The sequence below is a fragment of the Alternaria arbusti genome (assembly GCF_024043155.1).
Source record: "Alternaria arbusti strain BMP 1465 chromosome Unknown scaffold_32, whole genome shotgun sequence".
NCBI lineage: Eukaryota > Fungi > Ascomycota > Dothideomycetes > Pleosporales > Pleosporaceae > Alternaria > Alternaria arbusti.
Genome location: NW_026249972.1, coordinates 149,024 through 176,571, shown reverse-complemented (window position 1 = coordinate 176,571; position 27,548 = coordinate 149,024). Strand labels below are relative to the sequence as shown.

General features: G+C 53.5%; 13 protein-coding genes across 13 annotated transcripts; 5 read left to right on the top strand and 8 right to left on the bottom strand.

Annotated features, from left to right (window-relative positions):
- Positions 1–570: 570 nt before the first annotated feature.
- J4E86_011328 (uncharacterized protein) lies at positions 571–2,282 on the bottom strand (the record flags this gene model as incomplete). Its single annotated transcript, XM_051451821.1, has 3 exons — positions 571–605; positions 659–1,371; positions 1,426–2,282. The coding sequence occupies 3 exons, from the start codon at positions 2,280–2,282 to the stop codon at positions 571–573; spliced, it is 1,605 nt and encodes a 534-aa protein (XP_051297078.1).
- Positions 2,283–2,715: 433 nt separating this feature from the next.
- J4E86_011327 (uncharacterized protein) lies at positions 2,716–4,447 on the bottom strand (the record flags this gene model as incomplete). Its single annotated transcript, XM_051451820.1, has 3 exons — positions 2,716–3,287; positions 3,341–3,769; positions 3,817–4,447. 3 exons carry the CDS (start codon positions 4,445–4,447, stop codon positions 2,716–2,718), a joined length of 1,632 nt encoding a protein of 543 aa, XP_051297077.1.
- A 734-nt stretch (positions 4,448–5,181) lies between these two features.
- On the bottom strand, positions 5,182–8,251 carry J4E86_011326 (uncharacterized protein; the record flags this gene model as incomplete). Its single annotated transcript, XM_051451819.1, has 6 exons — positions 5,182–5,742; positions 6,061–6,647; positions 6,708–7,667; positions 7,726–7,836; positions 7,885–8,062; positions 8,111–8,251. The coding sequence occupies 6 exons, from the start codon at positions 8,249–8,251 to the stop codon at positions 5,182–5,184; spliced, it is 2,538 nt and encodes an 845-aa protein (XP_051297076.1).
- A 948-nt stretch (positions 8,252–9,199) lies between these two features.
- On the bottom strand, positions 9,200–9,747 carry HH3V (histone H3-like centromeric protein hH3v; the record flags this gene model as incomplete). Its single annotated transcript, XM_051451818.1, has 3 exons — positions 9,200–9,415; positions 9,469–9,599; positions 9,654–9,747. The coding sequence occupies 3 exons, from the start codon at positions 9,745–9,747 to the stop codon at positions 9,200–9,202; spliced, it is 441 nt and encodes a 146-aa protein (XP_051297075.1).
- Positions 9,748–10,299: 552 nt separating this feature from the next.
- On the top strand, positions 10,300–11,168 carry J4E86_011324 (uncharacterized protein; the record flags this gene model as incomplete). The annotated part of the gene is made up of 3 exons (XM_051451817.1): positions 10,300–10,500; positions 10,554–10,935; positions 10,984–11,168. 3 exons carry the CDS (start codon positions 10,300–10,302, stop codon positions 11,166–11,168), a joined length of 768 nt encoding a protein of 255 aa, XP_051297074.1.
- A 302-nt stretch (positions 11,169–11,470) lies between these two features.
- J4E86_011323 (uncharacterized protein) lies at positions 11,471–12,670 on the top strand (the record flags this gene model as incomplete). Its single annotated transcript, XM_051451816.1, has 1 exon — positions 11,471–12,670. The coding sequence occupies one exon, from the start codon at positions 11,471–11,473 to the stop codon at positions 12,668–12,670; it is 1,200 nt and encodes a 399-aa protein (XP_051297073.1).
- A 419-nt stretch (positions 12,671–13,089) lies between these two features.
- Positions 13,090–15,039, bottom strand: J4E86_011322 (uncharacterized protein; the record flags this gene model as incomplete). The annotated part of the gene is made up of 6 exons (XM_051451815.1): positions 13,090–13,208; positions 13,270–13,360; positions 13,420–14,156; positions 14,209–14,350; positions 14,407–14,679; positions 14,734–15,039. The coding sequence occupies 6 exons, from the start codon at positions 15,037–15,039 to the stop codon at positions 13,090–13,092; spliced, it is 1,668 nt and encodes a 555-aa protein (XP_051297072.1).
- A 545-nt stretch (positions 15,040–15,584) lies between these two features.
- Positions 15,585–17,395, top strand: J4E86_011321 (uncharacterized protein; the record flags this gene model as incomplete). The annotated part of the gene is made up of 4 exons (XM_051451814.1): positions 15,585–15,657; positions 15,711–16,927; positions 16,979–17,083; positions 17,144–17,395. 4 exons carry the CDS (start codon positions 15,585–15,587, stop codon positions 17,393–17,395), a joined length of 1,647 nt encoding a protein of 548 aa, XP_051297071.1.
- A 159-nt stretch (positions 17,396–17,554) lies between these two features.
- J4E86_011320 (uncharacterized protein) lies at positions 17,555–18,709 on the bottom strand (the record flags this gene model as incomplete). The annotated part of the gene is made up of 1 exon (XM_051451813.1): positions 17,555–18,709. The coding sequence occupies one exon, from the start codon at positions 18,707–18,709 to the stop codon at positions 17,555–17,557; it is 1,155 nt and encodes a 384-aa protein (XP_051297070.1).
- A 1,052-nt stretch (positions 18,710–19,761) lies between these two features.
- Positions 19,762–20,322, top strand: J4E86_011319 (uncharacterized protein; the record flags this gene model as incomplete). The annotated part of the gene is made up of 1 exon (XM_051451812.1): positions 19,762–20,322. One exon carries the CDS (start codon positions 19,762–19,764, stop codon positions 20,320–20,322), a length of 561 nt encoding a protein of 186 aa, XP_051297069.1.
- Positions 20,323–21,498: 1,176 nt separating this feature from the next.
- On the top strand, positions 21,499–22,902 carry J4E86_011318 (uncharacterized protein; the record flags this gene model as incomplete). The annotated part of the gene is made up of 1 exon (XM_051451811.1): positions 21,499–22,902. The coding sequence occupies one exon, from the start codon at positions 21,499–21,501 to the stop codon at positions 22,900–22,902; it is 1,404 nt and encodes a 467-aa protein (XP_051297068.1).
- A 360-nt stretch (positions 22,903–23,262) lies between these two features.
- J4E86_011317 (uncharacterized protein) lies at positions 23,263–24,494 on the bottom strand (the record flags this gene model as incomplete). The annotated part of the gene is made up of 3 exons (XM_051451810.1): positions 23,263–23,752; positions 23,811–24,295; positions 24,345–24,494. The coding sequence occupies 3 exons, from the start codon at positions 24,492–24,494 to the stop codon at positions 23,263–23,265; spliced, it is 1,125 nt and encodes a 374-aa protein (XP_051297067.1).
- Positions 24,495–25,794: 1,300 nt separating this feature from the next.
- Positions 25,795–27,417, bottom strand: J4E86_011316 (uncharacterized protein; the record flags this gene model as incomplete). Its single annotated transcript, XM_051451809.1, has 2 exons — positions 25,795–26,357; positions 26,406–27,417. The coding sequence occupies 2 exons, from the start codon at positions 27,415–27,417 to the stop codon at positions 25,795–25,797; spliced, it is 1,575 nt and encodes a 524-aa protein (XP_051297066.1).
- Positions 27,418–27,548: the final 131 nt, after the last annotated feature.

Genomic DNA, 27,548 nt, shown 5'->3' with positions numbered 1-27,548 from the left:
CGTAGATAGTACCATTCATTGACTTGCACCTCAAGACGCTACCTCAGTGATGGGCTCGGATTTGCCCGCTCAAGACCGGTAGTCCGTGTTGGCTGCATGATATATCAGGCTGCATACTAGATGCGTGCTCAGAAGCCTGGAAAGGAACGCCACAGGATGTCACCGGGTACCCGGACATCGTATTGATCATGTGGACGATGATATCGCGAATTGTTACTGCCATGGGAATAAGCAGGCGCAATGCCCAATATTTGCTGCATGCAGGACTATCTTGGCTAAGCGTTGATGGTGGGGCGGGATTCGGCTCGAATCGCTGACCGGGAACATGCATGAACGCCTCCAATGAACATCTGGACCACTGCGCCCGTGCGCTAGTCGGGCATGGCGTACCCTCGCCTCACCGGCTCAAATACTGAGGCTGTAGCCGTCCAGTCCGTCTGGTCCATTGAGAATTCATCGAGGAGGCTTTGCATGTAGTCTCTCTGCGTCCATTTCTGTGGATTGATAAGGGCATGCAAGCAGGCTGCCAGACCAAGTGACTGTTGGTCGAGAAGGCTTCGCTTCTAGTCTTTATTCGTCCGATCCTGCGTCGAAGTTGTGTTCCCCTGTGTCACGTACAGGATATACCTGAGGTCCAGAATGCTCTACGTAGTCTCACTATCAGTCGTTTCCTCTTCGCTGTCGGTCGTAGGATACACCCGAGGTCCAGAATGCTCTTTGTAGTCTCCACTATCAGTCGTTTCCTCTGCGCTGTCAGTCGTTTCCTCGTCCTTGATGCGATGCTCTTCCTCATAGGAGTCTATCAAGTTGTACCTAGTTCCTTGGATCTGACAGAAGACATACGTCTGAATTTGGAGACTCAATGACAGCTTCGGCCAGATCGCGTCTACGTACTCTGTGAAGAACGATGCAGATGAGCCAACTTCGTCGCGACACGTCAATGTGATCCTCCGCAAAGCCGAGGGCAGCTTGGCTTGAATGGCTAAGGCCCTATTGTATTGATACTCTGGGAGCTCGAAGCGCTCTACCCAGTCTTCTATATCTGTTTGAGGATAAAGGATCTCCAACGTCTCGAGCTTTGGTGGCAAATCTCTCGGCTGGCAGCAGTCTTCCAGCCAATCTGCCGGCTCCGCATTGAAAATGAACAACTGTGGAATGGTGAGATGCTTGAGGTTGGTGAAGTGTTTAAACGATCTCTTCTGGTTCGTCAGCAATTCCAGCAGCCATTCCAAATCCGAGTCGTCATCGGTAATCTCATGCGTGATTGCAAGCGTTTCTAGACTGTCTCGCATGCTATCAAGTTGATCTATGAGATAACCTGCATCAAGCTGGGTATCCCGATCGTCAGTGAGATGATAGCTGTCGTTGATACTGCGCGAGTGAATGTTAGCAGGGGCAACGTAGATGATGCACTAACAAACTCACAACTGCATTTTGAGACTTCGTAGCCGGCTGCAGTCGAGAGCTTCAAAAAGGTCACTGAGTTGGATTTCCGCCTTCTCAACGAGGGGACGATCTGCAAATTGTATCGAGACACTCAAGGCTAGATCATCAAGGTTCTCGGCGCCCTGTAGACACCCAGGACCGTTGAGACGCAGGATGGTACCAATGGAAATCGTTTTTAGATCGAGGCTTTTAAGATTCTCATAGTGAATGCCGGATTTCAGCAAGTGTGTGTCGCTCGTAGTCAAATGTCGAAGCGTGCTCCAACCGTGAATAATGCCAGCAGGGGCGAACATCCCCCCGAAAAGCCCGGAGATGCACTCGCCTGAAGGCGGACCGCGAGGATGATCTTTCACCCAGACTTCAAGGTGGGTGAGGTTGGGAAGCAGTGCGAGCAGCAGTCCAGCAAATCCCGACTCTATCGAATTCCGAATGGTCCGATGCCAAGGATGCGATGCAGAATTTCCCATTTGTTCCAGCTTTGCCAAGCTTCGCATGCGTAGAGACGCGAGGTCGAAGTCCTGCTGTTCGCAAAGCTTCGCGACATTCTTGCGAATTGTCCCAACGCGCAGGGTTCTGATCTTTGTAGCAAGGTCTGCGCGGTCCAAGAGAGTACGCAGCAGCTGCAGAAGGGAGCTCACCTTGGGGTGACTCCCACATGACATGGACAGTTTTACTGTGGTGTAAAGGGCATCTTGGGCGACAGAGCGAAATCTGCGGGACGTGAGACTCAGGTCCTTGAGGGTCGTGGGTGCAGCTGCGTCGGGAAGATAAGAGGCGACGTGCAGCAGTAACTCTTCCGGCAGCTGGTAGATAGGCGGGTCATCGTGAGGCGTCATAATGGACCTCATGCTTAGAGTATTGGGCGGTAGCATAGCAGACTAAGGGATGTTGATGCTCTGCTTACTCTGTAGTGGATTGCGCGGTTTTCGATTTCGCGAATAAGCTCGCTCTCGGTTGACTGTACCAAAGACCCTGACGGTATCATCCGGTGCGTATCATCCGCCACTCGACGTTGAATTCCCTGGATTCCTCAGGACGGCGCGAGTCGGGTAAATGTCATTGATCAAAGCACTGTCGTATCTTGATGCTGAAATGCGGCGCTGACGTGCCGGATGGGTGACCGCGATGAACAAGAAATTGCGATCGCGGGATGGTGCGACACGATGACGTAATCACTCAGAGATGGCAGGCACACGCACAAAGCTGCGGAACTGCACGCCAAAGAAAGTCAGTAATGTTTAATCTAGATTGAATACTAAGACTGCAAACTCAGATCTTGTTCTGTGCCCTCTTCTCTCTCAACCACATCTTGAGCAGGAACAGCAAGCTCGTCACCACACCCATGCCGCTCAGTCCGACGCTAACGTACATGGCGCCACGATAACCGTGCAGTTCATCCTCCGCCGTTCTTCCGCCACTGTTGACGTGCACCTCCACTGTTCCTGCGATACCAACCCCGATACTGATACTGTAGTTCACGATCGTGTTGACCAAACTCGCTGCCATGCCTTGGTGCTTCTTAGCGACAGCATTACTCATGATCAGCGTGCCGGCGGGAAAACTCATGTCCATGCCCCATGGGATGATGAGCGTGGTAACAAAGGTTTGCGCCCAGTAGATCTGGTTGACGGGGAGTGTAGCGACGAGAATGTTGCCTGTCAAAAACGCTAGCATGCTGATAAGCATGACCCATCCTGGGCCGATGCGCGAGATGACACGGCCAGTAGTGACCGCAGCGATGAAGCCGGAGATCACGACAGGACAGAGATGAGCCATTGTGAGAAGTGGGGACTCCCCACGCAGCTGCTGAAGCATTTGGATGAAGTAATAAACCCAAATACCTGCAACTGTGGTTAGTCATGCGCTCAAAGGTATCTGGAAAGGCGACTCTTACCGAAAGCGGCCCAGCCACAGGCTATGCAAGTCAACACGAACGAGACATCCGTGCTGAGAGCATCAAATGGTATGAGAGGCTTCTTGGCGACTTTAATCTCGATCCAAAAGAAAAGCGGAAAGAGAAGAAGGCCGACTATTAGCAGGACGTAGATGTAGGGGTGTCCCCATCCAAAACCAGGCGCTTGGTTCCAGGCGAAGTTGAACAGGATCATGGCGGTAATGCCCACACTTGCGCCGAGTAGGTCAAGCTCACGAACTCGTTCCCTGTGCGAGAGATTGCGAACTTCCGGATCGAGCGGTACTGAGGGGAGGATGAAGATCGACAAAATGGCAAGGCAGAACAGCGCAATACCGAACGTCCAGAATGCCCATGGCCACCACAAGAGCGCCCAGAGACCAGCGAACGCGCCGCCAGCTATACCACCACCTATATGACGTTAGACAATATCCATAAGACAATGGGCAAATACATACCGGGTGCGCATGCTCCAAATAGCGAGAACACCATATCCTTCCTCTTTCCCTCGTTGTACGTTGCGCCTAGTAGACCAAGCGCATTGGGCAGTAGTATTGCCGGTCCAATACCTCCCAGCACGCGCGAGAAGATGAAAAGCACCTGACCACCATTTCCCTCAATGTAGACGCTGCAACCGGCTACTATCATCCAGACGCCAAACCAGATATAGCCGATGATCAACATGTTCTTGTATCCGAAGAGATCTCCGCAACGGCCAGATAGCAGGATGAAGGTACCGACTGTCAACGAATAACCCGCTATCAGCCACGACAGGACACCGGGGTCGGTGATACCAAGATCGGATCCGATGATATGCAAGATATTGAGAGTGCCGAGCAGACCTGCTTGTGTGACGAACTGAGCAGAGCAGAGCAAACCGACAAAGAAAGCTTCGCGGAGTGGAGACATGGTCTCTGCGATTGACTTCGTTTTTGCGAGTTCCAGGTCCTGCTGCTTGGAAGCTTGCGCAGAGTGGCGAGAGTCGCGGTGGTCCATGTCTTCGTGGGAGTCGCTGTCGTCAAAGTCCTGGTCGGAGGTAGACGAGAACTTCTCGCCTGTTGGCTCTAAAGAGCCTCTTGATTCCTCCATTTCGAGATGGTTCGACGGCGTGACCGAGGAAAGCGCCTGCTGGAATGTGTCTTCTCGAGACTATCGTGAAACGCTCGTGTTATCGCGAAAGATCGTGAATGTAAACTTGTGCTGAATGGACTTCAATTTCTGCGCCTATGTCGTTTTGGCTGTGAGTTCCGAGATGGTACCGCGATGACGACAGTGCTCGTCGATTCTCAACGACGCGTCTCGAGGCGGAGGCAGGCAATGTCTGTGTAAAAATGACTACCGCGACTCGAAGAGCGTGTAGAAGTATGTGTGCAAAGGTGACCACAGCGCGATGCGCGTCCTAGTTTGGCGCCCATCGCTCCTGACATTTTTCTGAGCAATCTTCAACGTTCTTTACGTGAGCGCGGAATTGCGTCTGTCAGGCAAAGAAAAGCGGGTCCGCCGAACTTCGACCGCTGTCAAAGTCAGGATCTGATAACGCGCAGAGCCCTTTTTCTTCGGAAAAAAGCGGGCTTCGACTCAGCAGCCAAAGATCTAGATTCGGGCAGCGGATTTATGAGCGCTTGTGATGCTAAGTAAGCCATGAAATAAGCATGTGTAACAAGACTGCGGAAGGCGGCCGTTTGTAACTTGTGCAAAGGCCGCTAAAACATTCATCCGCAGGCGCGAATGTGCAGGTTTCGCTGTACCATCTTCACCGCAGTCTGAGTCAAAGGCGCACTCTATTCTTTCTGTACGATGTCCACGCAAGATCATGCGACTATCTACCGCCTCTTATCCTCATAAACCCTCACTCCAAGAACCTTCCAGACAGCCCAACTGTGCCCCCCAACCCATATCGGCCCACCCCTCCAAAGCGGCAAAACATCGTCTCTCCCCCGTCTCCTCTTAACAACAGGCCCTTCCCACTCCCCCTGTTGGAACCGCTCGACATCATCCCTCCTAACAGTATGCGTCCTTGCACTCGCAGCCATACTCCAAAACCCCACCACATGCCCCTGATCAATCTTGTGTTTCAACCAGCCCTTGCCCTGATTCTCCTCGGCGCTGTTGTTGAGAAGAGATAGCAGCTCGGTGCAAGTATAGTCGGCTTTTCCCTTTGGTAGAGTGACGGAGCTCAATTGTGTGCGATGTGCTGACGCTGGGATCTTATCGACGATGATGGGGGACCAGAGGAAGGGGAAGGGCGCGTACATGAGCCGGAGGGATAGGCTCAGGAGGACTGCGACGGGGAAGTCTAGGCCGATTGATACGCCTGCGCGGAGGGCGGATCCGAAGGTAAGTCTGGGTGGAGATGTGGGCGTTGAGAAGAAGAGTAGATGTCTCTGGAACGCGGAGTACATGGGACGAGACATGGTCATGGGTTCACGTCTGCTTGGAGAGCTTGCGACGCGTCGAGGTCGTTGAGAATGTGCATATCTGCGAGACAAAAGTACGGTTTCGCGTGTTGAAGTCATGACGTCACGCGCATCCAATGCACCAGTGCATAATGTGATGATGTGGAACAGGCCAGTATCTATGTATTGCTTGCCTGGAGCACATGTAAGTACTACAGATATCATGGTTATCGTATGAGCATAATTGCGATTCTCATATCGTCGCGACTATTATGCTATTGTTTAAAGCATCACCAAACTTCCTACAACCGCAGCAATCATCGCACTGCCCAAAACGCTCGCAGAGAGACCACCGGATGCAGCCGCGGTGTAAGTGGGCATTGGCAAACCCGTGCCAGAAGGTGTACTTCCGTTGCTCGATGTACCGTTACCAGCTAGATCTGGGAACAGGTAGCTAGTGTTGGCGTCGACAACGATCCAGTTTCGCACCAGGGCCGTTCCATTCATGACTGACTCCCACTGCTCCGCTGTGCACTGACCGGGGTCAAGAACGTAGCATTGCGTGCCCTCATCGACAATCGGCTCATTGGTGATGTTATACACGTCACTTGGTCCTTCACTGGCGTAGTCAGGGGTCTCGGTCGTAGAAATGTTGCCGGTGCTGATGTCGCGGTTGAAGAGAGCGCGTGTGAAGATCTTGTACGCGGTTTCGGGCTGGTAGGCTGGTACCTCGTGACCAGCTTCGTACACTCGCGTAAAGGATAGATTGCCGTATTGACGCACTTGGCCCCCGATGTAGGTATCGTTCACGACGACAGGCGCATATCCGGCATCCGCGAATGAAGTGGCGTTGTCGTAGGGGATAGCAAGCGAGAGCAGTTCACCACCGTACCCTAAACGTTGCAAAGTGTCAGTTCATGTCTCAAACGCAGCCTTCTTGGGGCAATACTGACAATTGCAGGCATAGTCTCGGTCACCATACACCAGTGTGACCTTGATACCCTCTTCGAGAAGATACGCTAGATCCTCCTTCCAACCTGGACGTGGATAATCGCCAATACCTCGGAATGCCCGCGACACGGCCGAGTTCGATTGAGTCCAGTTGAGAGGTACACCAAGTCCCTGCTGTACATGTGGCTGATTCAGCCAGCCTTGATACCATGGTGGTGGGAAAGCAGCTGCACCGGGGGCGGAGATGTCGTAGTAGTTGAGGTCGGTGTCGAAGTAAGGATCACGGATCGTTTCGGAACAGAATGTCTCTGCCGCCTCACATACTTCGTTGACGGTCTCGTTGTAGCCTTGGTTAGTAGGATCGTATATAAGGCTGATGTTGCGACATTCTTCAATTTGATCAAGACAGCCTCCCTCCTTGTATAGGTTGTCGAGCACTTCCTCATAGCGCGACTCGTTCACAGCCTTGATACCGTACGTGTTGTTGTACTGCATCCTTGGGTAAGCCGGCCATTGGACGTAACGATCAATGCAGCCATTAATGATAAGTAGAGTGTCGAGGTGTAAGAGATGTGTCTGTCCGGCCTCGCTCCACGTCCCGTTCTCGATCTTCTCGTTCTGCTCCTGGAAGTAAGCTGCAAACGCTGGTCCATAACGACCTCCGTAAGATTCTGTCGCAATAGAGATTCTGTCATCATTTGGCTTGTGCTCAGGAAATTCCTGGAACCAGACTTGGGCAAAGTTCCAGAGCGCTCGTGCAGAGTTCTCAGTACCACGTGTGGTGAGGTTGGAGTTTTCGCTAGGGTAGGTGCCGACATAGAAGCTGTTGTTTTGGGGAGGAACAGGGCCGTTGCCGAAGTCTACAACCTCAAGATCGCCGGTGTCTAGATTAGTGGTGATGTTGACCAGGCTGTCATAGCTCATGCCAACCTGAACGGGCTGGTCGAGATAAAGCATGTTGACTGATTCCATTAGCCGTGATACTCAGAAGACCAAATGCTGTACTATAGACTTGCTCACCCTCGTTGTTCCACGACCATTCGTTGAGGTAGGTACTATTGGAATCGGCACCAATGAAGCATGGTCCGTTCTCACGCAAAAGTCCAACAAAGGAACTGGAGCCGGGTCCACCTGATAGTGTCAGTCAACGTCGCAATGCGTTCTTTCCAAGCTGTTTACCGTTCATCCAGATGGAGAGAGGGGCATTGGCAGGATCTTTCCTCGATTCAAAGAACCAAAAGTAGGTGTTGATCTCGTAGGTTTGGTTCTCGACACCGAGATCGGCAAGTGCTCCAGCTGGGAGGTGAACATAGCCGGAGAAGCTTCGGACGCCTTCTGTGGTTTCACAGAGGTCGGTCTGGGGTCATTAGTAGACGGATCAAGCACTGTGAGGAGGATGACCTACCTCCTTGTATGAGATCGTGACACCCTCATCAAGTTGCGATTCAAGAACGGTCACGCCCTCTGGTGTCGGAGGAAACTGAGCGTTGACAACCCCACTCAGAAGCCCAGCTGCTCCAAGAAGCGACAGCCTGAATGCAACCATGATCGCTGTGGTAGGAGGAGATCGAGCTCTCCAATTTGCTGCGGGCAGAGGTTACGGAAGTATCACAAGTGCCAACTTTATACGTAGTTCTTGACATTAGGGTACCTTGACTCGTCTGCCTGGCAACCATTGTACAAGCCTGCAAGTGCCTGCATGTCAGACATTGAGCTTCCTGGTTGAGCTATAGCGCATGTATCGCCGCAGCGGCACCGACCTGAGGCACCCAGTTCATGACGTCGAATGGCATTCTAGCGACGTGATACGGGCGGGGACAATGCAGGGCCAAGGCTGCCAAGGAGGCTTTGCGTCACTTGTTTATTCGGTAATGTCTTAGTTGGTCGGCTACCGGTTGCGGAGGAGAGTTGGATCTTTGCTGCGAAGCGTATGTGGAAGGTGATGAGGGTTGCCGGCGATAAGAAGCCAACGTTCCGGGTATGGCGGGGGAGCTTACCTCGGCGGTGTTCCGCGCTCTCCAGCTGGTCGAGCAGTTCGCACGCAGCGAAGACGATGATAGCCAAGGCATCGTCGACGTACAAGCAACTCAAGCAAGAAACGGCGGACGACTGCCAATGCCACTAACTATACTGGTAGTCAGCGTCTGATTGGAGTCGTTCCCCAGATGATTCACGCCATTCAGGTCGAAGTCAAGAAACGGAAGACGTGGAATTTCTGTTCCATTTGATCATCCAAAATACTGATATACAGGGATGTAGTTGTAACTCGGTAGTCGGTATGCTGCACATATATGAACAGTAATCAATAACAATCCTGAAGACAAGCCTCATGCGAGTAACCTCTGCGCCATGAAACGCCAATCGCAATTGTTTCCCAAAAGCAGCCTCTCAGGTATGCGCACGTATTCTAGATCGCAACGTTACGCCCCGTTTCCTCCAAACTCGGTACCAACAGAAGTGAAGATTGGGTCTCTGCCAAAACAACCATGCTAACTCAAACCGGCGCACCCCAAGCTGCTCGCAGACGACGCGCGAGTTGAATGTCCTTTTGCTGTATGGTAACGCGCTTGGCGTGGATGGCGCAGAGGTTGGCATCGTGGAATAGGTTGACGAGGAAGGCTTCGGTGGCTTCTTGGAGGGCGACGATGGCTTGACTCTGCCATCTGTTGGGGCCGTCTTCGGTTGTGACTGTTTGCGCGATCTCGCGGACCTGGAGGCACGTTAGCTGACTGTCGCCAGAATGTCTGTATGGAGTGTCCGTACGAGGCGCTGGAATGGGAGCTTCAGGAGGAGCAGGTCGGTTGACTTCTGGTAGCGCTTGATCTCACGGAGAGCGACGGTGCCGGGCTTGTAGCGCTTCTTTGCGCGATCGGGGGCGGGTCCTGCTTGTCCAACTGCGCAATGGTCAGCTGGGATGCGCAGACTTGGCTATTCGGCGCACTACGTACGTCTCTTGCCCGACTCCTTCCTTCCTCCGACACTCGCTCGTCCACCTCGCGACGGTCGCGCCTTGTTCTTTCTGGTGGGAGATTTGGGAGACATGTTGGGTTTGATGTCTAAGGATATCGCGCGATGTGTCGGGGTCCAGGTGGATCAATTGGAGCGTGGGATTGGCGACGAGGGAGGGTTCACGGCGCGTGCACGGCGCGAAAAGTCGCGAAGCTCAAGCGCGTCAAGATCAACAAGACGAACGGTCGGCACGTCGTCGTCGGGTATATCGATGAGATGGCGTACGAGGGTCGCGGTAGTGAATGGAGCACGGGCGCATCGTCCTTCGCGATCTTGACCGTCTGCCGACGCGACTGACACGAGGGGCTGGTGCTGTGGCTGGTTCGCATTCACCCAGGGCAGGAGCTTGGACCCGACCCCCGGCGGGCGGAAGGTGCGATCGCGTGCTGTTCGCCCTAGCGCCTTGGCGGGCCATCGGACAAGTTACGTAGCCACATGGGCTCCATCGTTCACACGCTCGGAAAGCGGCTGCGTTTGCTGAGCGACACTTGGCCTCTCGCTGCTTACTTAGGTATCTGAGTGCAGGCGCTGCAACTTGCCTCTTCTCACATTCTTCATCCTGTGTTATCCCTAGAGCGCTCAACCATGGCGAATGTTCTGCAAGGCGGGGACGGCGTGATGGGAGGGGCCGGAGGGTTTCCGCTCGAGCAGTGGTTCTACGAAATGCCCGTGTGCACGCGCTGGTGGATGACGGCGGCGCTGAGTGCCAGTGTGCTGGTGCAGTGCCATATCATCTCGCCCTTCCAGCTCTTCTACAGCGTGCGCACCGTCTTCTTCAAGAGCCAGGTACCTACCACCACTACCACTGCGACTGTTCCAGCCCGTACTGACCTGCATAGTACTGGCGACTGCTCACCACCTTCTTCTACTTCGGCCCACTCAGCCTCGACCTCCTCTACCACATCTTCTTCCTCCAGCGATACGCGCGCCTGCTCGAGGAATCGTCCGGCCGCTCCACGGCACACTTCGCATGGCTCCTCACATTCGCTTCGACGCTGCTCCTCTGCATCGCGCCCATGTTCTCCATGGCCTTTCTCGGCTCGGCTCTGTCCAGCACGCTCATCTACATCTGGAGCAGGAAGAACCCAGACACCATGCTCAGTTTCCTTGGCCTGCTGGTCTTCAAGGCGCCCTACCTGCCCTGGGTGCTCTTGGCCTTTTCGCTCATCATGCATGGGACGGTGCCCAAGGATGAGATGTGCGGCATCGTCGTCGGCCACAGTACGTCTGCGCTCCCAGCTCTTGTTGACAACAACTAACCCACTCCAGTCTGGTACTATTTCAACGACATCTACCCGCCGCTGCACAACAACCACAGCCCTCTCGATCCTCCCGCGTGGTGGCTCCGCCTGATCGAAGGGCCGCCTGCTCTGCCAGAAGAGACTGCCGAAGACGAGACGCCAAACAATATGGACGCAGGCGGCGAGGACAATGCCGCAGAGGCGGAGCGATAAACGCAATCGTGACAACGTGCATTTACATCTGGCGTTTGGCGAAGACTCACGGATTTGAGATACCCTAGCTGTCTTCGGAGCATTGTTAGCTGCATTGGTTTTGTAGGTACATACATTAGACACCCACCCGTACAACGTGCTACCCTGCCCACGGGATCTTTAGATGTTCATCTCCGGCTGTGTTTTTGTGGTTATCCAATCAAGACGGGCAACGTGCTCTTTGACAGAGGCTCAAGTTGAGGTCGGCTAACCAGCTCCTGCCTATCGTGGCGTAGCACCTTCCTTTCTGGGCTAGCATCCCCATGGACCTGCATATCATCGCTCACGCTCTACAGGGTCTCGATCAAGCATCGTGGCGACGAAACGGCCATGGCCGATACCATCAGAGCTATTGGTCGACTTCGTTGCCGTTCCCAGCTGCTTATAACATCGCATGTCCTCTGCGTGAGCATGACAATAAGCCTCTTTCCTGCTTCACTTCGACCAGCCCGATAACTTTAACGTTCAAGATGGCACCATCGAAGTCGCTTCTACCTCTCCTTGCGGCAGTTCCCTATGCCTCCGCTTGGGGTTCCCTCGGCCACACCGCAGTGGCATACATGGCACAGAACCTCGTCTCCCACAAGACGGCCAAGTTTGCGCAGACCCTCTTGAACGACACCTCATCCGCATATCTCGCCAATGTGGCTACCTGGGCTGATAACTTCCGCTCTGAGCCGGAGGGGAAGTTCAGTTCCGTTCTCCACTACATCGATGCGCTCGACAACCCGCCTGAGAGCTGCAATATCGACTACGAGCGCGACTGTCCTGAGGAGGGTTGCATCGTTTCCGCCATCGCCAACTACTCTAGCCGCGCTTTCCAGAAGTCGGTTGGCATCGTCGAACAGCAAAGAGCCCTAAAATGGGTCATCCACTTCGTCGGCGATGTCCACCAGCCACTCCACGTAGAGAACATTGCCGTAGGTGGTAACCTCATCAACGTCACTTTCAATGGCGCGCGAACAAACCTGCACTCCATCTGGGACACAGCAATTCCGCAAAAGGCTTATGGAAACTTCTCCCAAGCCAATGCATTGGCTCTGGCCAATAACCTCACCGCCGAAGTGAAGCACGGCAAGTTCAAGAAGGAGAGCAAGACGTGGCTCAAGGGACTGAAGGCGAAGGATGCAGTCAGCAGCTCCATGACTTGGGCGCGTGACGCCAACAAATTTGTCTGCTCCACTGTCATTCCCAACGGCCCTGATGCAGTGTTTGCGCAAGAGCTGTCAGGAGCTTACTGGGACACTGCTATTCCTGTCGTTACAAAGCAACTCGCAAAGGCGGGGTACAGACTTGCCGCGTGGCTGGATGCTCTCGTCGAACTCAACGAGAAGAAGGGTCATGGAAAGTGGGAACGGGAGACGAAGCGGGCGGTCACCCTACAGCCATGGCAGGAGGAAGCGAGACAGGCCCGACGCGAATTTGGGCCTGACTGCGGTTGCGGCGAGGATCATGCACACTAGAGGGAAATGGTAGACGATTTGGATGGACTTGTACAGTGGAAGGATGTAGACTATGAAGAGTGGACGACGAGACGAGATGATGAGATGATGAGTACGAGATAAATCGGTTAGACAGTGAAAGCTCATACAAGAATAAAACTGAACAGGTCTAGAGCCTACATCGCCGCCAGGTCACCTATCTTGTGTGCTTCCATTTTGATGTAGGCTGTAGGCCTGTTCAGTTTTTTTCTTGGTTGACATGGTGATTACCACCGCATTTATCATGTTGCAGGAGCGAGCGGTCGACATTGCAGACAGTCAAATACAGCAGTGTTGAAGACATCTCGCAGAATACAAGACGTTGCAGTGCGACGCCGAAGTTGCAAGTGGTAGAATGTGCGATATCGAAGTATGCTCATATAAGTACCAAAAAAGGACATTTACACAGCTTTCAAGCATTCATCGATGATAGCAGACACCTGCAGGCATTCTTCATCGCGCATCTTGTTCGTGAAGACCTGGATGGCAGTCGGTGCACCATCCACGAGCTTGGGATTATCTGCATTGAATACATTAGCTTGCGTCTCAAACCCGTACAAAGAGTCAAGACGGCGACTTACAACTCGGGCCTACTTGGCCAGGGCCCATGACAAAGGGCTCAGCATCCAGAGCGCTTGAGGCTTTACCAAAGGGAAGTACGCATGCGGGATACTGGCTTGACGTTAGCAATGCTCTCTACAGCCACTTTGAGATGGGTAAGCATGACTTACATCCAATACGTTCAACAGTAGCGTATACGGCGGTAACCCGTATGTATCGTGAGCGACCGCAGTGTGCTGTGCAGCCGGACCGATTACTCCGTCCAATTTCTGCTCCTTCCAAATCTTCCTCCACTCATCTTGGATAGCATCCCGCTTGACATTGAGCGCAGCTAATTTCTTGATGCCCTCCAGGCCCTTGCAGTCGTCCAGGAAGTCACACTTGAAGGAATGGAAAACCTCCATGGACTGGATAACTGAAGGAACAACAGGCTCACCGCTAGCGGCTACATGCGTCGGGGGAGTGTCGTCAAGCATAAAGAAGGCAAACGCGAGGGCTAGCGCATTGGCGACCTGAGCGCGCGCCGGCGCGATGTGAACCACCTCGTGGCCCTTTGCTTCGAGCGCGCTAACAGCTTGTGCTAGCGCTCTTTTGACCGGCGGATGCAAGGGGAAGGCTGAGTCCTCGGCCAAAAGACCCAGTCTTAGCTTCGGCGCGCTCGGCGGTACTCCTAGGTCTCTCCAAGGAACGTCAAGAGCAGAGGCGTCGTACAAGGCCGGTCTCACTGATAGGAGTGACCGACACAGAACGCCTAGAGCGTGTATGTCGTTTGCTAGGGGACCAGCAGACGGGTTGAAGAAGTTGTTGCCAGCGGAGACGGGGGACATTTGGCCGCCATCTGGGATGCGCGCTGTAGAGGGCTTGAAGCCGTAGGTGCCACAGCAGAGGGCGGGTATGCGGATTGATCCTAGTGTAGATCAGCAAGTCTGATCACTACAACTTCGACGACATGTACTGACCTGCAATGTCTGTTCCAACACCGAGTGGAGATCCTCGAAATCCAACAAGTGCACCTTCGCCTCCGCTCGACCCTCCCGCAGTGAGGGCAGTGTTGTGAGGGTTCAAAGTACGCCCGAAGATGTTGTTCTGTGAGTCGGCCGTCTACGTTACATTAGTCCATGAGCCTTGTTAATGTCAATGTGGGATGATGCACTCACCATCATCGTCTGAGGGATGTTGGTCTTGACATATACGACTGCGCCTAGCTCGAGCAGGATATCCACGAGCGGTGAGTTTTCCTTCGACGCCGCATGGTCCAGAAACGAAACGAACCCAATCGTGGCTGCTGATCCAGCGACTTGGAAAGCATCCTTGAGACTGATGGGTAGACCGTGCAGAGGGCCTACGATACGGCCGCTAGCTCTTTCACTGTCGAGGAAGCGTGCCCGCTCTTGTGCTTCAGCAAAGTATGTCTCTGTGAGACAAGACAGCTATAACACTACGTTAGTGGCTTGTCCTCTATTCTGAAGGAAGAATTGACGTACCAACTGCTGTGCCATGGCTGCTCTCTTCGAGAACGCTATGGTAACCTCCAGTGACGATAGAGTACCATCCTTCAGCTGCCTCAACAGCGCTTCAACGGTATACTTCTCGGTAATCTCCAGTTCCCTCTCGCTCAGCAGTCCCGACTTTCGTACAATGCCCATCTTCATCAAGCGATTTGGATATTCTGAAAGCGGCATCTGGAGCAAGTCCGTGACTGATGCTGGAAGAAGCCATTCTTTTGGTATCTTCTCGCGACTGGACTGCTGCTTTGCAGCAACCTTACTCTCCCATGAAGTGGAAGCCATAGTCGATGAACGAAGGGAATTGCTAAGTCTCGGAAAGATTCAAGTTGGAGAGATACGGGTCGGACGCGTAATATTGGTAATGGCCAGCATCCGGAGATGCTAAGATATGTATATCATTGGAATACTCAGATGCCGTAGTATCTATCCGTAGCTGAATAATGCGGGGTCCAGATCTCGTCCGCATGATCGCGAGACAAAGTGTTGATATCTGGCCGTGTCGGAGCAACATTTCGTTTCGTGTCTGAGCGGCAGACGTTAGCGCGACACTACCCCACAGCCGCCAGCGCCAAGCCGGTGGGTTATTTGATTCGCAATTCGCCCAATTCGCCCCGTTCGCCTGCGGAAACACGCAATCCGGGGTTCGAGATAGGGATGCGCAGATAACGTACAGAGCACAGCTGACACTGCCTCAGCGGTCGCTGTGGTATATATACGCACGAAAGCTCTGGATAACAGTGGGGAAGATATCCACGCAACAAGCTCCATGCCTGTGATAGACAACCTCTTCAACGCGATTATTTTTGTTTCGTACCCTCCTGAGAGCGATGGCCGACAGCAATGGCTCCAGACCGGATGATGGCACTTTTTGGGCTCCGGGAACGCTACGACTAGAGGATTGTAAGACTCGCATTTACCGCTGTAAAGACCGCACACTGACTGTCCCGCTGTAGTGACGGGACCCGCAACGGACGTCATCCTCCACCCAGTGCCTAGCACCGAACCAGATGACCCCTTGAACTGGAGCAAATTGCGCAAGACCATCAACTTCGGCTTAACCGGCTTCTTTGTCCTTTGGACATTTGTACAGCTCCAGAGCGGCACGACATCATGGGGTCAAATTGCGCCTGAACTGGGCTTCAGCAACGATCAGTTGAACAATGGAGGCGCTATGAGCTGTGCTGGGCTTGCAGTCGGCTGCATGCTCTTCATGCCGTTCGTACACAAGTACGGACGACGACCTCTGTACCTGCTCAGCTCTGCGCTCCAGTTGAGTGGGGTGTTGTGGCAGACCCAGATGGCGAACTATGGTGACTATTTGGGCAGCAACTTCCTTGCTGGACTGGGCGGTGCTATCAGCGAGGCCGTCATCCAGATCACCATTGCCGATTTGTTCTTCGTCCATCAACATGGAACAATGAACGCATGGTACCTCGTCTTCACGTCCGTGGGTGCCTCCCTCGGCCCGGTAGCCGCCGGCTTCGTTGTGGAGTCGCAGGGCTGGAGATGGATCTGGTGGTGGTGCACAATCTTCCTCGGTCTAAACTTCGTCCTCGTCATGTTCTTTTTCGAAGAGTCCAAGTACGTCCCTTTCCTCAATGGTCAGAGTGTGCCACATACGGCTGGCACTTCTGGCTCGGATGGACTCGAGGACGGCCGTCCCGACTCAGGGCTGCAAAAGGCCACAGACGGCAAAGGCGACGCAAAGCACACCGCCATGGAGCGCATACAATCCCGAATTGACACCTCCTTACCACGAAAGACTTATCGTCAGCGCATGGCCATCGTCACCCCTTCCAATCAACGCATCGGCCATCACTTCTACCAGCCAATCGTTGTCTTGTTCACTTTCCCTGCCGTGGCCTTTGCTGCACTCACTTATGGGACCCTGCTGGCGTGCATGGCATTGATGAGCTCATTACAGGCCGTCTACCTGTTGCAACCACCGTACAACTTTGGAGCCTCTGGCGTTGGACTCATGAATATTGCTCCGTTCGTTGGCACTTTCTTTGGATTCTTCGCGGGTGGTTTCCTGAACGACAGATCGATCATGTACTTCGCTAGGCGGAATGGAGGCATCTACGAACCAGAAATGCGCCTGTGGATCACTCTTATCTCAGCATTCCTGCTCCCGGGCGGTATCCTGATGTTTGGGCTAGCCTTAGCCAGGGTATGTTGGTAGCACCTGGCTGTAATGATGGTTCACTAATAGCTTCTTCAGGGCCTGCACTGGATGATATTGGCCGTAGGATTCGGGCTGTTCGGTTTCACATTTGTCCTAGCTAGTGGTGTCGCGCTATCATACGTGACAGATTGCTATCAAGAGGTGAGTCGACAGCTCCCAGTCTATTCGAAGCGGAGTTCCCACTGACATGACAACCTTCAGATCCTCGGAGATGCTATGATAGGCATCGTCTTTGTCCGGAACCTATTCGCCGTGGTCATCCTCTTCGCACTCACGCCGTGGACGAACAATATGGGTATACAGAACGTCTCCATCATCACGGCGGCTGTATGCTTTGCGATCTTGCTAATCCCCATCCCCTTGCTATTGTGGGGCAAGAAGATCAGGGTTGCGACGGCGACGAAATACAAGCGCATGGCAATGCGACAACCAGCCCATAGAACACTTGAGTAGTGTTCGTGATGGGTATCGCATCGCTACGCTGTTCCTGGGAAAAGCAGAGCGGTTAGAGTGTCCCTGCACAAACAACTTCTTATGGTATCTTCATCCCACCCAGATGCTTTCCACCAAGGCATTGTCTTTTGGGCTGTGTGCTCTCCATAGTCGAGAGCTTCATCGTGGAAGCCACGAAACGATCTCGCTCCAATGAATTTGAGCCGTGCTATCTTTGATGACCCAAAATGCCATGAGTTGCTTCTTGACCTTTGTTCGCAATTCTTTCGAAAACTCGATGACGACGTCGATCTTGTCGAGCGCCATTTCGCGCTGAGCAGAATCGACCAGCTCGAAGCAAGCAAATACATATGGGATAATGGCGCCTGGCACCGAGCGCTTGGTGATTTGGAGTATCATCCGCAGCTCTTCGAAGATAGCATTTGAAATGACAGTGCCTCTCGCTGACGCTGTGCCATATGGATGTCGCAGTCGATGTACGATAAGCAGCACCGACCAGCGATATAGTTTGGCTTGAGACATGATGCTAGCCACCTCTTCCTGCAAAAAACGGCTGATTTGCTCAACGGGCAGGATTGGCGTCCAGGCCTCGACGGCGACTTCGATGTCGTTCAGAGCTTGCGTAATCTCAGATAGATCAAGGTTCGGATTCTGGCGTAGCGAGTCGGTGATCTTGCAAACATCGTAAAGATACGGTAGCATAGGCCAGGCAATTCCCATATATCGATCAACCATGTCATCGGTCTCTTGGACTTCGAGCCGCAGGGTTGGAGCCTCGCCCCGTATGATGCACTCTTCGGTCTCCGCCTGAATGAGGCAGATGACGAAGGCCTGACAGTCCGGACTGAGCTCCACTGTCGATTCGTATATGGGCTTGATGATGTCGAGAGTGTGTCGACAGATCTCTAATGAGCTCCCGGATATGTGCAGGGCAAACGTGATGGCGCTCACTGCAAGCATCAACACGGTCTGAACGTCTCCAGGGTCGACGGCTTTAACAGACCGTAAAGTGGAAACGGCAGAGGCAGCCCGCCTGTGGCCAATGACTCGGTCCTCATGGTTTGGGCCAGGCTCGTACTCGCAAGCTAGGAGGGCCGCGGTGGCTATCAACGAATCTTGTACCCACGACGTTGCGTTGTGGAGCTGACGCGCGAAGGCTTTGTGGTGGCAGATGCGGAAGCTTGGCGCGATGAGGAACTGGTCGATGCGCGTTTGGCCTTGGGATACGCCCTTGACGAGGTGCATCTCCCGCTCACTCAGATCCGCGAACGGGGATGGAGCCCTGGGCAGCGCGACTATGTCCCAATCCGGCATCGCTGGGCTCGCGGCCGAGGCTGGGCATCTGGGTGACGAAGAAGCAACAGAAAGGCTGTCGCTCCGAGCCGTCTGTAGCGGGCTGCGTGTCGTACCCTCGGTGCGCTGATACCGAGGTTTGCGGCCAGCAGTGCCAACTGGTCGTAGGGTCTGGCATGAGTTGCGGAGGCGTTGGCATCGCTCGCAGGCATCCTGGCCGGGGACGCGCCTGCATCTCTCTTTCACGGCATGGCACCTGTCGCATGCTCGTCTTGCTGGCGGTCTGGCCATCGCGGACGCTCTCCGGTGGGTCGCAGTGGATACATGCTCAGTGAAGGGTGGTGTCTGGAGAGCAGGCAAGGTAGCTGAAACACCGGCGGGTGCTGAGTAACGAAACACGTGCCGTCCGGCAATCCCCGCGTCGCTGGCTTCGATCAACCGAGAAAGACATCGACCTGGGATCTTGTTGTATACACTGGGATATACATTTGTGAGTTGATAATACGATCATGATGTAAGTATTTATTTTGCTCGTATTCGTCGCGTGTCGAGTCTTGGTAAGTTAGTGAGAGCTTCATGGAAGGAACGCCCCGCAGACTGGAGCTTCATGGGCGTTCACGGAAAGCACGCGTCTCTATGACGCGGCTGCCATGGAGGGAAAGCACGACAGTCATCAACATCGCGACTGGGTAAAACTTCCAAGGTTTGCGAGGCCAATATCGACGTTCTGCTCATCCACCATCCCTCATCACTCATCCACCATCACTCATCCTCATCTCATCTCTGATCTCATTCCTCATTCTCATTCTTCCTCTCTTATCTCTCATCAATACCCCGAAACAGAAGAAACAACAGAAGAAACCGAAACCGTCTGCAGCGGTGTTGGAGACAAGGCTTCAGACTGCATACACTAGCTTCACTGCACGAGCCCCGGCAACTCTGAAGCCAATCGAAGTACCTATCGACATCGGTTCCCTGGCAGAATGGGTGACTCTGCTCAACACGCCGACTGAGTTTGGGCTCCCGCTAAGTTCGCGGAGGACCGAACAGACCCGGGCCAAATCGACACCGCCATGGACCTCACCAACTGGGGTGTCGCATACCTTGAGAACGTTATGCCTGCACCAGTCAAGGCAAACATGGCGATGAAAGAAAGGCTCAAATCACCTGCTAGCGAATCCATGATGACCAATAGCTCTCCACCGCCTCTTAGTCAGTATCCAGCAGATGATGGCCCGCTCCCGTGCACGTCGTCGCTCCACTTCAACGACTGCAGCGGCACAGCAGATGATTTCGCCTCTGCCCCTGACAGAACGACTAGCGAGACCGCGATGTCTCTTGTCAAGCCATTGGAGGATCTGACCGATGAGATACTATCAGCGCTCTGCCTCTGTCTCCAGAGGAAGCAATGTGGATGCTGGGCGCGGGTGACTCAAGCCAACTTGGCGAGTACGAAGAGTAGGTGGTGCAATTATACAACGATACAGCTGCTTACCGTAGACAGCGGCCTCATGATCGAACCGCGCGATGAGCAATATCTGCCGTCGCCTGAAGACTGGATGTGTACACCAGACGGAGACCTGGCGCACGGCATCGTAGACGAGCAAGCCGACGACAACCCAGCCTTCCAATAGCCTACCGAAGCGTCGGAGGAAGCCATGACACCCCGGACCCCTCGCCTTCGGCTGGTGATGCCAAACAAGCCGGCCCTCAAGCCACGAGAGTTTGGTGAGACAGACCTACCAGGAGTTCTATGCATTCCGCCGAGCGATGACTTTAATAACCACCACGGTTGTGTCCACTTCGACAGCATTTTGGACATCGGTGGAAGCTGTTCTTGGAACAAGGGATGACTTTGACCGGGGCATGTTGATGTCGGAAAAGACCGCAGAGACGATTACAAGGGCGACGAAAACCGTGCCGCTCGATACGCCGGGCACGCGGAGGTGACGATAGGCCACAGTAAGCCGGAATCCAGGCATCTGGTCGATCCATCCGTGCGTCAGAAGCAAGAGCAAACGCTAAAACGGCTCGTTTGCGTTATCCAAATTCTTTGTACACCGCGAACAAGTGCCTCCAGATCTTCGAAGGCATTATATTTATCGGGAGGTAGAGCAAGCTTACTTCCTCTGTAGCAGTCGCGATCTAGACAGAACTGCGGAGTCACAGTAACGTCACTGATCTATCGAGCCTTGCAGACCACAAATGAATTGGCACTTGCACAAACACGATGCATATGACACGTTGGAGAATGTGCTCAAATCGCGAGTCGTGTTTGAGCGCGTAAACTTCATCCTACATGTATACATCGTCTTTGGTCCCCCGTATCTCACTAGCCGCATACGTAACCTTCTCTGTTTGTGTTTCGGGGCCCTACTCGTCTCCATGCGTGCACTTTTCTCGATGCGGAAAGAACAAAGCCCGGGTCATTCCGAGCTTCTCTTACCTGATTTTGAGAGATCTTGAGCCGCACAGCTTTCTCGATGGCTTCAACAGTATGTGTCAATAGAGCCTTTGAAGCCTGTATCGTACAATCCTGGTTCAACACCCGACTGGTCACGCAGCTTCGGGGATGACGGACAGTAGTCAGTAGGCTGCAAAGCCGTTACCGAGTAATTTTGCGTTGGTTTGTGACGTGAAAAGTCAAGGTGAGAGGGCTTGACGTCACCTAGTATCGCCGCTCCGTCACCGCGTCTTGCAATCTCTGCTCTCACCTCTGTTTATGTAAGCGAGGCTGCTCAAGTAATGAAGGTCAACACTGTTTCTGCACCCTATCTCTGCACATCTCCACCACCGCACTCGACAAAACCATGGCGGATCCCAGCGCTCTCCAAGTCGCGCTTACACAGCAAGCCGACAGCGAGATGACTGCTGCTTCCAACAATCCCAGCGATGCAGCCTCTCGAGACATCCCCAGGAACAGGCCCACCGGCGCTGACACCGTTAACCCTACATTTCCTGGCGATGACCCCAGCGGGACTGGCAGCACCAGCGCCCACGATGACTTTGCTTTCCGAAAGAGAGAAGCCGTGACCACAGCTTGGGAACAGTGGACCCGCACTAGCAAGCCAATCGATGACAAGCTCAAGGACTGGAATGACACAATCACCGACAGTCAGTTCGTCGACAGTGTCATAGCTGAGCTCGAGCGCGCTTCGTCCTCTACAGCTGCAAAGCTCATTGGTGTCCTCAAGGCCGAGAATGATCTTCTCAAGAGTTCAAACAAGACACTGACCACCCTCGCCAAACACGTCGGAGAGGACTTGGCTGGACAGACGACCTCGTCGGCTGGTGTGTACCAAGCACCCGGTCTTCAATACCCTATGCGTCCGCAGACCCTGCTTCGATGGTTCAAGCGTTTTGCTGATGCAGGATGGGCCGTACCCGCAGGTCTTTCAATGACCAAGGACAGGTTCGTTGACGAGCGTTACGGCTGCCCTGAGGATTGGCATGGCACCAATACAGTCTGCATATGCGACGACAATTCCGGTCTCATCATCCACAAGGGCTTTCGCGATTTTTTGGACCAGCAGCGAGGATGTGTCCACGAGGCACCGTATGCACTGGCGATGTGGCTCTACCTTTCTCGATACAACATCTTCTGGCCCAAGCAGACTGTGTCTTCATGGTTCTTCGAACAGGCATCGCGCATTGACTCTCGCCATCAATTGGACTTTGCTGCTATGGATGATGACCAGCACATGAAGGCTTGGCTGAAAGCCACTGCTGCCGAGCTGCCTAGCATCTGGGACCAAGTTCTGCAGCGCCAGGAAGAAGATGACCGCACGATCTCTAACAAGCTATGGGCCCCGGTCGCGAAGTTCGTGAAGGACCACGAGCACGACATGCTCGAGCCTTTGTGCGATGTCTACAACCAACTCGGCGACGACGAATTCGATCTCAACGAAGCAGAGCCCCGGATGACCCAAACTGCGCATGATGTATTTCTTCTTCGCCTCGCTCAGGGTGAGGCCCCAGCCACCGTTCTGTCTAATGACCAAGAGATGCATTCGTTCAATCACCTTCGCGTAGCCGCTCTCAAGGAGGTGCCTACTGGACCTGATCGCTATACCCGCGCTTTGGGGAAGATGATGACCTTCGATTTGCGAGTACAGTGGATGAAGCACAAACCATCACCGGAGTCCAGCCAATCCTCCATCAACATTCTCGATGGTGCCAACGCGGACGAACCGATGGTTATCGATGACGACTAGCCAGGACGACATGACTAGCGGCGTAAGCGGCAGGCTTGGGAAGTGAGGGACTGATGACTAGGTACGACGGAAGACAACAACTGAGGATACCATGGGAGGGGATATGGCGATGACTAAGTGGTATACATATGGCGCCGGCATCGGCTGGTTGCAGGGACTTCAAGGATGACTGTCTCCGATGAAGACTGTGGATACCAAATGACACTGATGAAAGTTAACATTGGCCCCAAGTGCATGGTGAATCAATGAAGACCTGATGGTGTGCTCGTGAGAATATTCATCTCTTTCCCAACGCCCATGCAGATGTGACACTTTCTTGATCCTGAGAAGTGACTGCCATGAACTTCATTAAAAGATATATCAATGCGCTATTCCTAAAAACGACCTAGCCTTCTGATCAGACATCGACCTCGCGTCACTCTCAATCGTAACCGTAACCGTATTCGTCGTCAAAATCTGATCCTCCTCATACACCGTCCCCCGTCGACTCCGTCCCATCTCTTCATCCTCCAAAATACCCCTCTGACTCCAGTCATCTCCTTGGTCCTCAATCACCGTCCAGCGCCCCTCTTTCCCTTTGCCCATCGCATGCACAGTCGTGGTTGTTGTAGAGTGTTGGCTTTGGTTCAACCGGGACAAGGGGACGCTTTGGTTGGTTTTGGTATGCGAGCGCGAGTAGGAAGATATTGTTTCCTTGAAGAAGACGCGGAGGACGGGGATGGAAGCGGCGATGATGGCGGTTGCTGTTTCGACGCCGGTCCAGATGGTGAGTTCTTTGCCGTTGTAGGAGAAGTCTTTTTGGCCGAGTTGGATTACGTAGACGCCTTTTACTATGGCGCAGACACCGGATCTGGGGAAGTCGTGTTAGTATTGTTGTTCACCAGTCGTGTAGGCTCGAAGTGACTTACAATACACCCATGCTCATGGCGATACCCACTCCAATCTTCTCGCGGAGCTTCAGTTGTAATCCCCATATGAGATACCATGGAAGCAGCGCTAGTGCAAAGTCTGCCGCAGCACACCACGCAGCGTTGAAGATACCGTAGTCGATTGAGTGGCTGGAGTCCCAGCATGTTCCGGGGAGATCTTTGTTCCAAGCTTTCGCCATGGGCTGGCACTGGACCCATGTAGCCAGCGCACTTGGCAGCATTATGAGGAAGAGGGTCACGATGCAGAACCATACGAACCCGCGCAGGTAACCGGACGTGAGGCGGAGGAGAGTGACACCGAAGGATATCTTCGAGAGGGTGGAGGCGAAACACGAGATCGATGCGGCGACGGACATTCCGACTGCGATAGTCATGAGGTATTTGGTGTCGACATCTTCCAGTCGTTTCCCGAATCCCATTTGTTGTCCAACTTGTGTGATGATAGCCTGGGCGAGAAGGAGGACCTGTTCATTCCCGTTAGAGACATCATACAGATGGAAGACGTCGACTTACCCATGAGACAGTCAGGATATGATCATCCCACCAAAGTCCCTGCTTCCTCGACAACTTCGCGTAGAATCTCAAAGCCAAAAACCCACCACTCAATATCGTCAACATCCACGTTACTCCAGCAATTACAGGGCCATTATCCGGCACACCCATCTCGGTGCGGATCAGTCTGGAGGACCACCAATTCGTATAAGCCCGAGAGAATATGCAGTCATGCGTACTGAGCGTGCATGCGAGGATCGTAGCGAAAAAAGGCAAAGAAAGGGCTGTGGGTTGTGGGGATGGGAACCCATGAAGAAGGATCAGCTCCGGCACTGCGCCCACGGTCCCGATCATACCCAATGCCTGTAGTCCATCATCTCGGTATTCGCCGTACACTGGGGCGGAAACGAAGAGTGGTAGTGATGGGATGCTAGATCGACTACTCGACACGCGACATGGCGTGTTTGGAATCGGTACACTAGAAGCATGTCGTCGGGAAGTGGAGTCGGATCAGGCTAGTATGGCGAAAACACCACAAATGTTGCAATATGTCTAGTAATGGGTATAAGTGCATTGCTCGAGCGTCAAGCCTGTAGAAGGAAGCGGCACCGTTAGCTGCACGTCCGGCAACGAATTCCAGCCAAGCGTTCATGTAGCGACGAAGAAGCCTGAGAGAACACGATCGTCTAGCGGGCTGAACTGGGATGGACCCTCCAGGTACCTGGGCCCCGGAAATGAACCACGCGGCATGGGAGCGTTGCGACCTGAAGGACGGAGTTGAGTCGTCTACATGAGGCGACGGGCGCTCCGTGCAGATGTGCGTCTAGGAAGTCTCAGACCTGCGGGATGTGCGATCGATTATACGATTCGTCGGTCCGATCATGCAGCCACTGGATCTCGAGTTCTAGGCCGTTAGCCTCGAATTACAAAATCGCATGCACTTGTGCGACCACGCCACGATGCGATGATCATATTCTCCATGGGATTTCGGGAGTTCAAAGAAACTTTCGGTGACAGAAGCTCTTGACGCCCGAAGCTAGAAGATGCCGCAAACTTTGTGGGCGGCGCTGGAGTGACGCGGCGTCGGTGTCAAAAGGCCGGCGTTACCGAGCTACCACATGGCAATAGAGTTTGCGCCACATTTAGCACGCAAGACACCCGCTAGCTCAGACAGGAGCGGACGATGTCTGTGGTCGCCGATAGCTCGCGCTGGGCTGAACGATTGAACTGGGCGGGATGATTTGCCCGAAGATTTGACGTTGGGCTGAAGCGACGAACGTGCACGAAGGCCTGTGATAAATCCGGTGAAAGGCGGGAAGGTTCGGAATCAAGTCCGCAACGACTCTTGCTACTGAGTATGTATTCAGGCTATATTGGACGGCTGATCCCCAAGCCGGCCTGTTTCCCATCCCTATACCACAAAGATGTACCCGCGACTGCTACTGGAGCATCGCCGCCAGTGTATCATACTCTACCCCTTTTTGTTGAACTGCTTCAGCTTGTCCTGCACGGCTTGCTTGAGATCAAATCCTTGCATCACGCTGCCCCTCCTCTTCCTTTGCTCGATCTCAGCCTTGACTTCGGCCACGATCTCGTCAATCTCCGCCTCGGGATCATCCGCAATACCCAGGAGAGGCATCTTGGCGTGACTCTTGACACTGTCTGACGAGTTGGTCCTCGCTAGCCTTTCTCGTCGAATCTCTTCCCGTGCTGCCTTCTCAATGGCAGGATCATCGTATGTGGTGGCTGCCGCTGGGGGCGCACGAGCCGTCTGAAGTTGAACGAGCTGCTTGCGGATGGGGAACGACCGCGAAAAGACAGCAAATGATCCGGCCACACCGATGAGAGTGTAGAAGTAAACCCGTGCCCAGATCTTGATCGTATCCGAAAAGCCAAGAAGGATGAAGGGAGCGACTACGAACGCAAACACAGTCTGTGTAAGGACGACGCAGAAGAGGTCGTAGTATCGCTTCGAAGGTAGAGGTGATTTCCCGTCTGGCGTCATGAACAGCGGACGGATCAATCGGCGGCCATCTGGTGAATGTCAGCATGAAAGCAGATAGCGCATCATCAGAGACCTACTCTTCGCAGCAGTTTGTACAAGAGCTGCCAGAATGAACGCCATGTAATAGCCAGGGTAGAATCCATGCCAGAATGCGCTAGTCACAAATGTGGCAAGCGTAGCCCTGAAGCCAGGTTTCTGTCCCTTTGGTGTCACACGAAGATACATGTAGTTCTTCAGCCAAGTGTTGGTGTTGATGTTCCAGAAACCAAGGTAAGCACGAGCATTCTGCGCGGCCTCAATCTCGAGTGGCTTGATGTTGGTGAGACGGTCCCATTTAGCTCGACCAGTCTTGGGGTCAAGACCGTTGTAGCCGATTCCGGAAAGGATACAAGATCCCTCAGATAGACTCCAAACTGCGTAGTACTTCATACGCGTGGTAAGACCAAGCATGTAGAGCTGCCAGATCCTGCGGAAAAAGTTGTATTGCATGTATTCATCCCCGAGGTAGAATTCAGGGTAGTACCAGCTGGAGAATTTGATGAATGCGACCAGCCAGAGAGTTCCGTAGACTCCTTTGGTTACGGCAGGCATGCCGCTGCGAGGAATCTTCCGCTTCTTGCGCGTTGGGGGTGCCTTGGACGGATCGGTGCCTGGTGGGAGGGTGAACATGGTCGTAGTGATGTACTGACTGTAATCGGCGTAGTCAAAGGCTGGACCAGCCATGAGGGCAGGAAAGAAAAAGACATAGCCGACGTAGTCGATCATGCTGGGCATTGTCCGGATAGCGTGGGCGCGCTGTTGCTCGGAAAGCTCAGAGTCCGGAAGGCGACCATCCTGGACGTTCCAGCAGAAAGCAGTCAGCTTCATGACCAGGACCATTTGAGCTCCGGTAATGTCAAAGACCGATGGGTCATTCACAGCTTGTCGGTAGATGTGGTTCACCGACATGTGGCCCATAAGGAATACAAATCCGATCCATGGCATATACGGCGAATGAATTTTGGAAGAGATGAGATAGGCCCCACCGGCACTGATGAAGATGGTCCGCAAGCCGGTCCATAAGTCAAAAAGGCCAACAAGGTAGAACATGGAGACGCTGGAGCCATTAACATCAATTCATCCGAAAGAAGATCTGACGAGCCTCACGTAATGACGAAGACATTCTTCTTCCATGGGTCCTTGTCGGGGATCCTTTTCAACACGGCAGCTAGAGGATACGA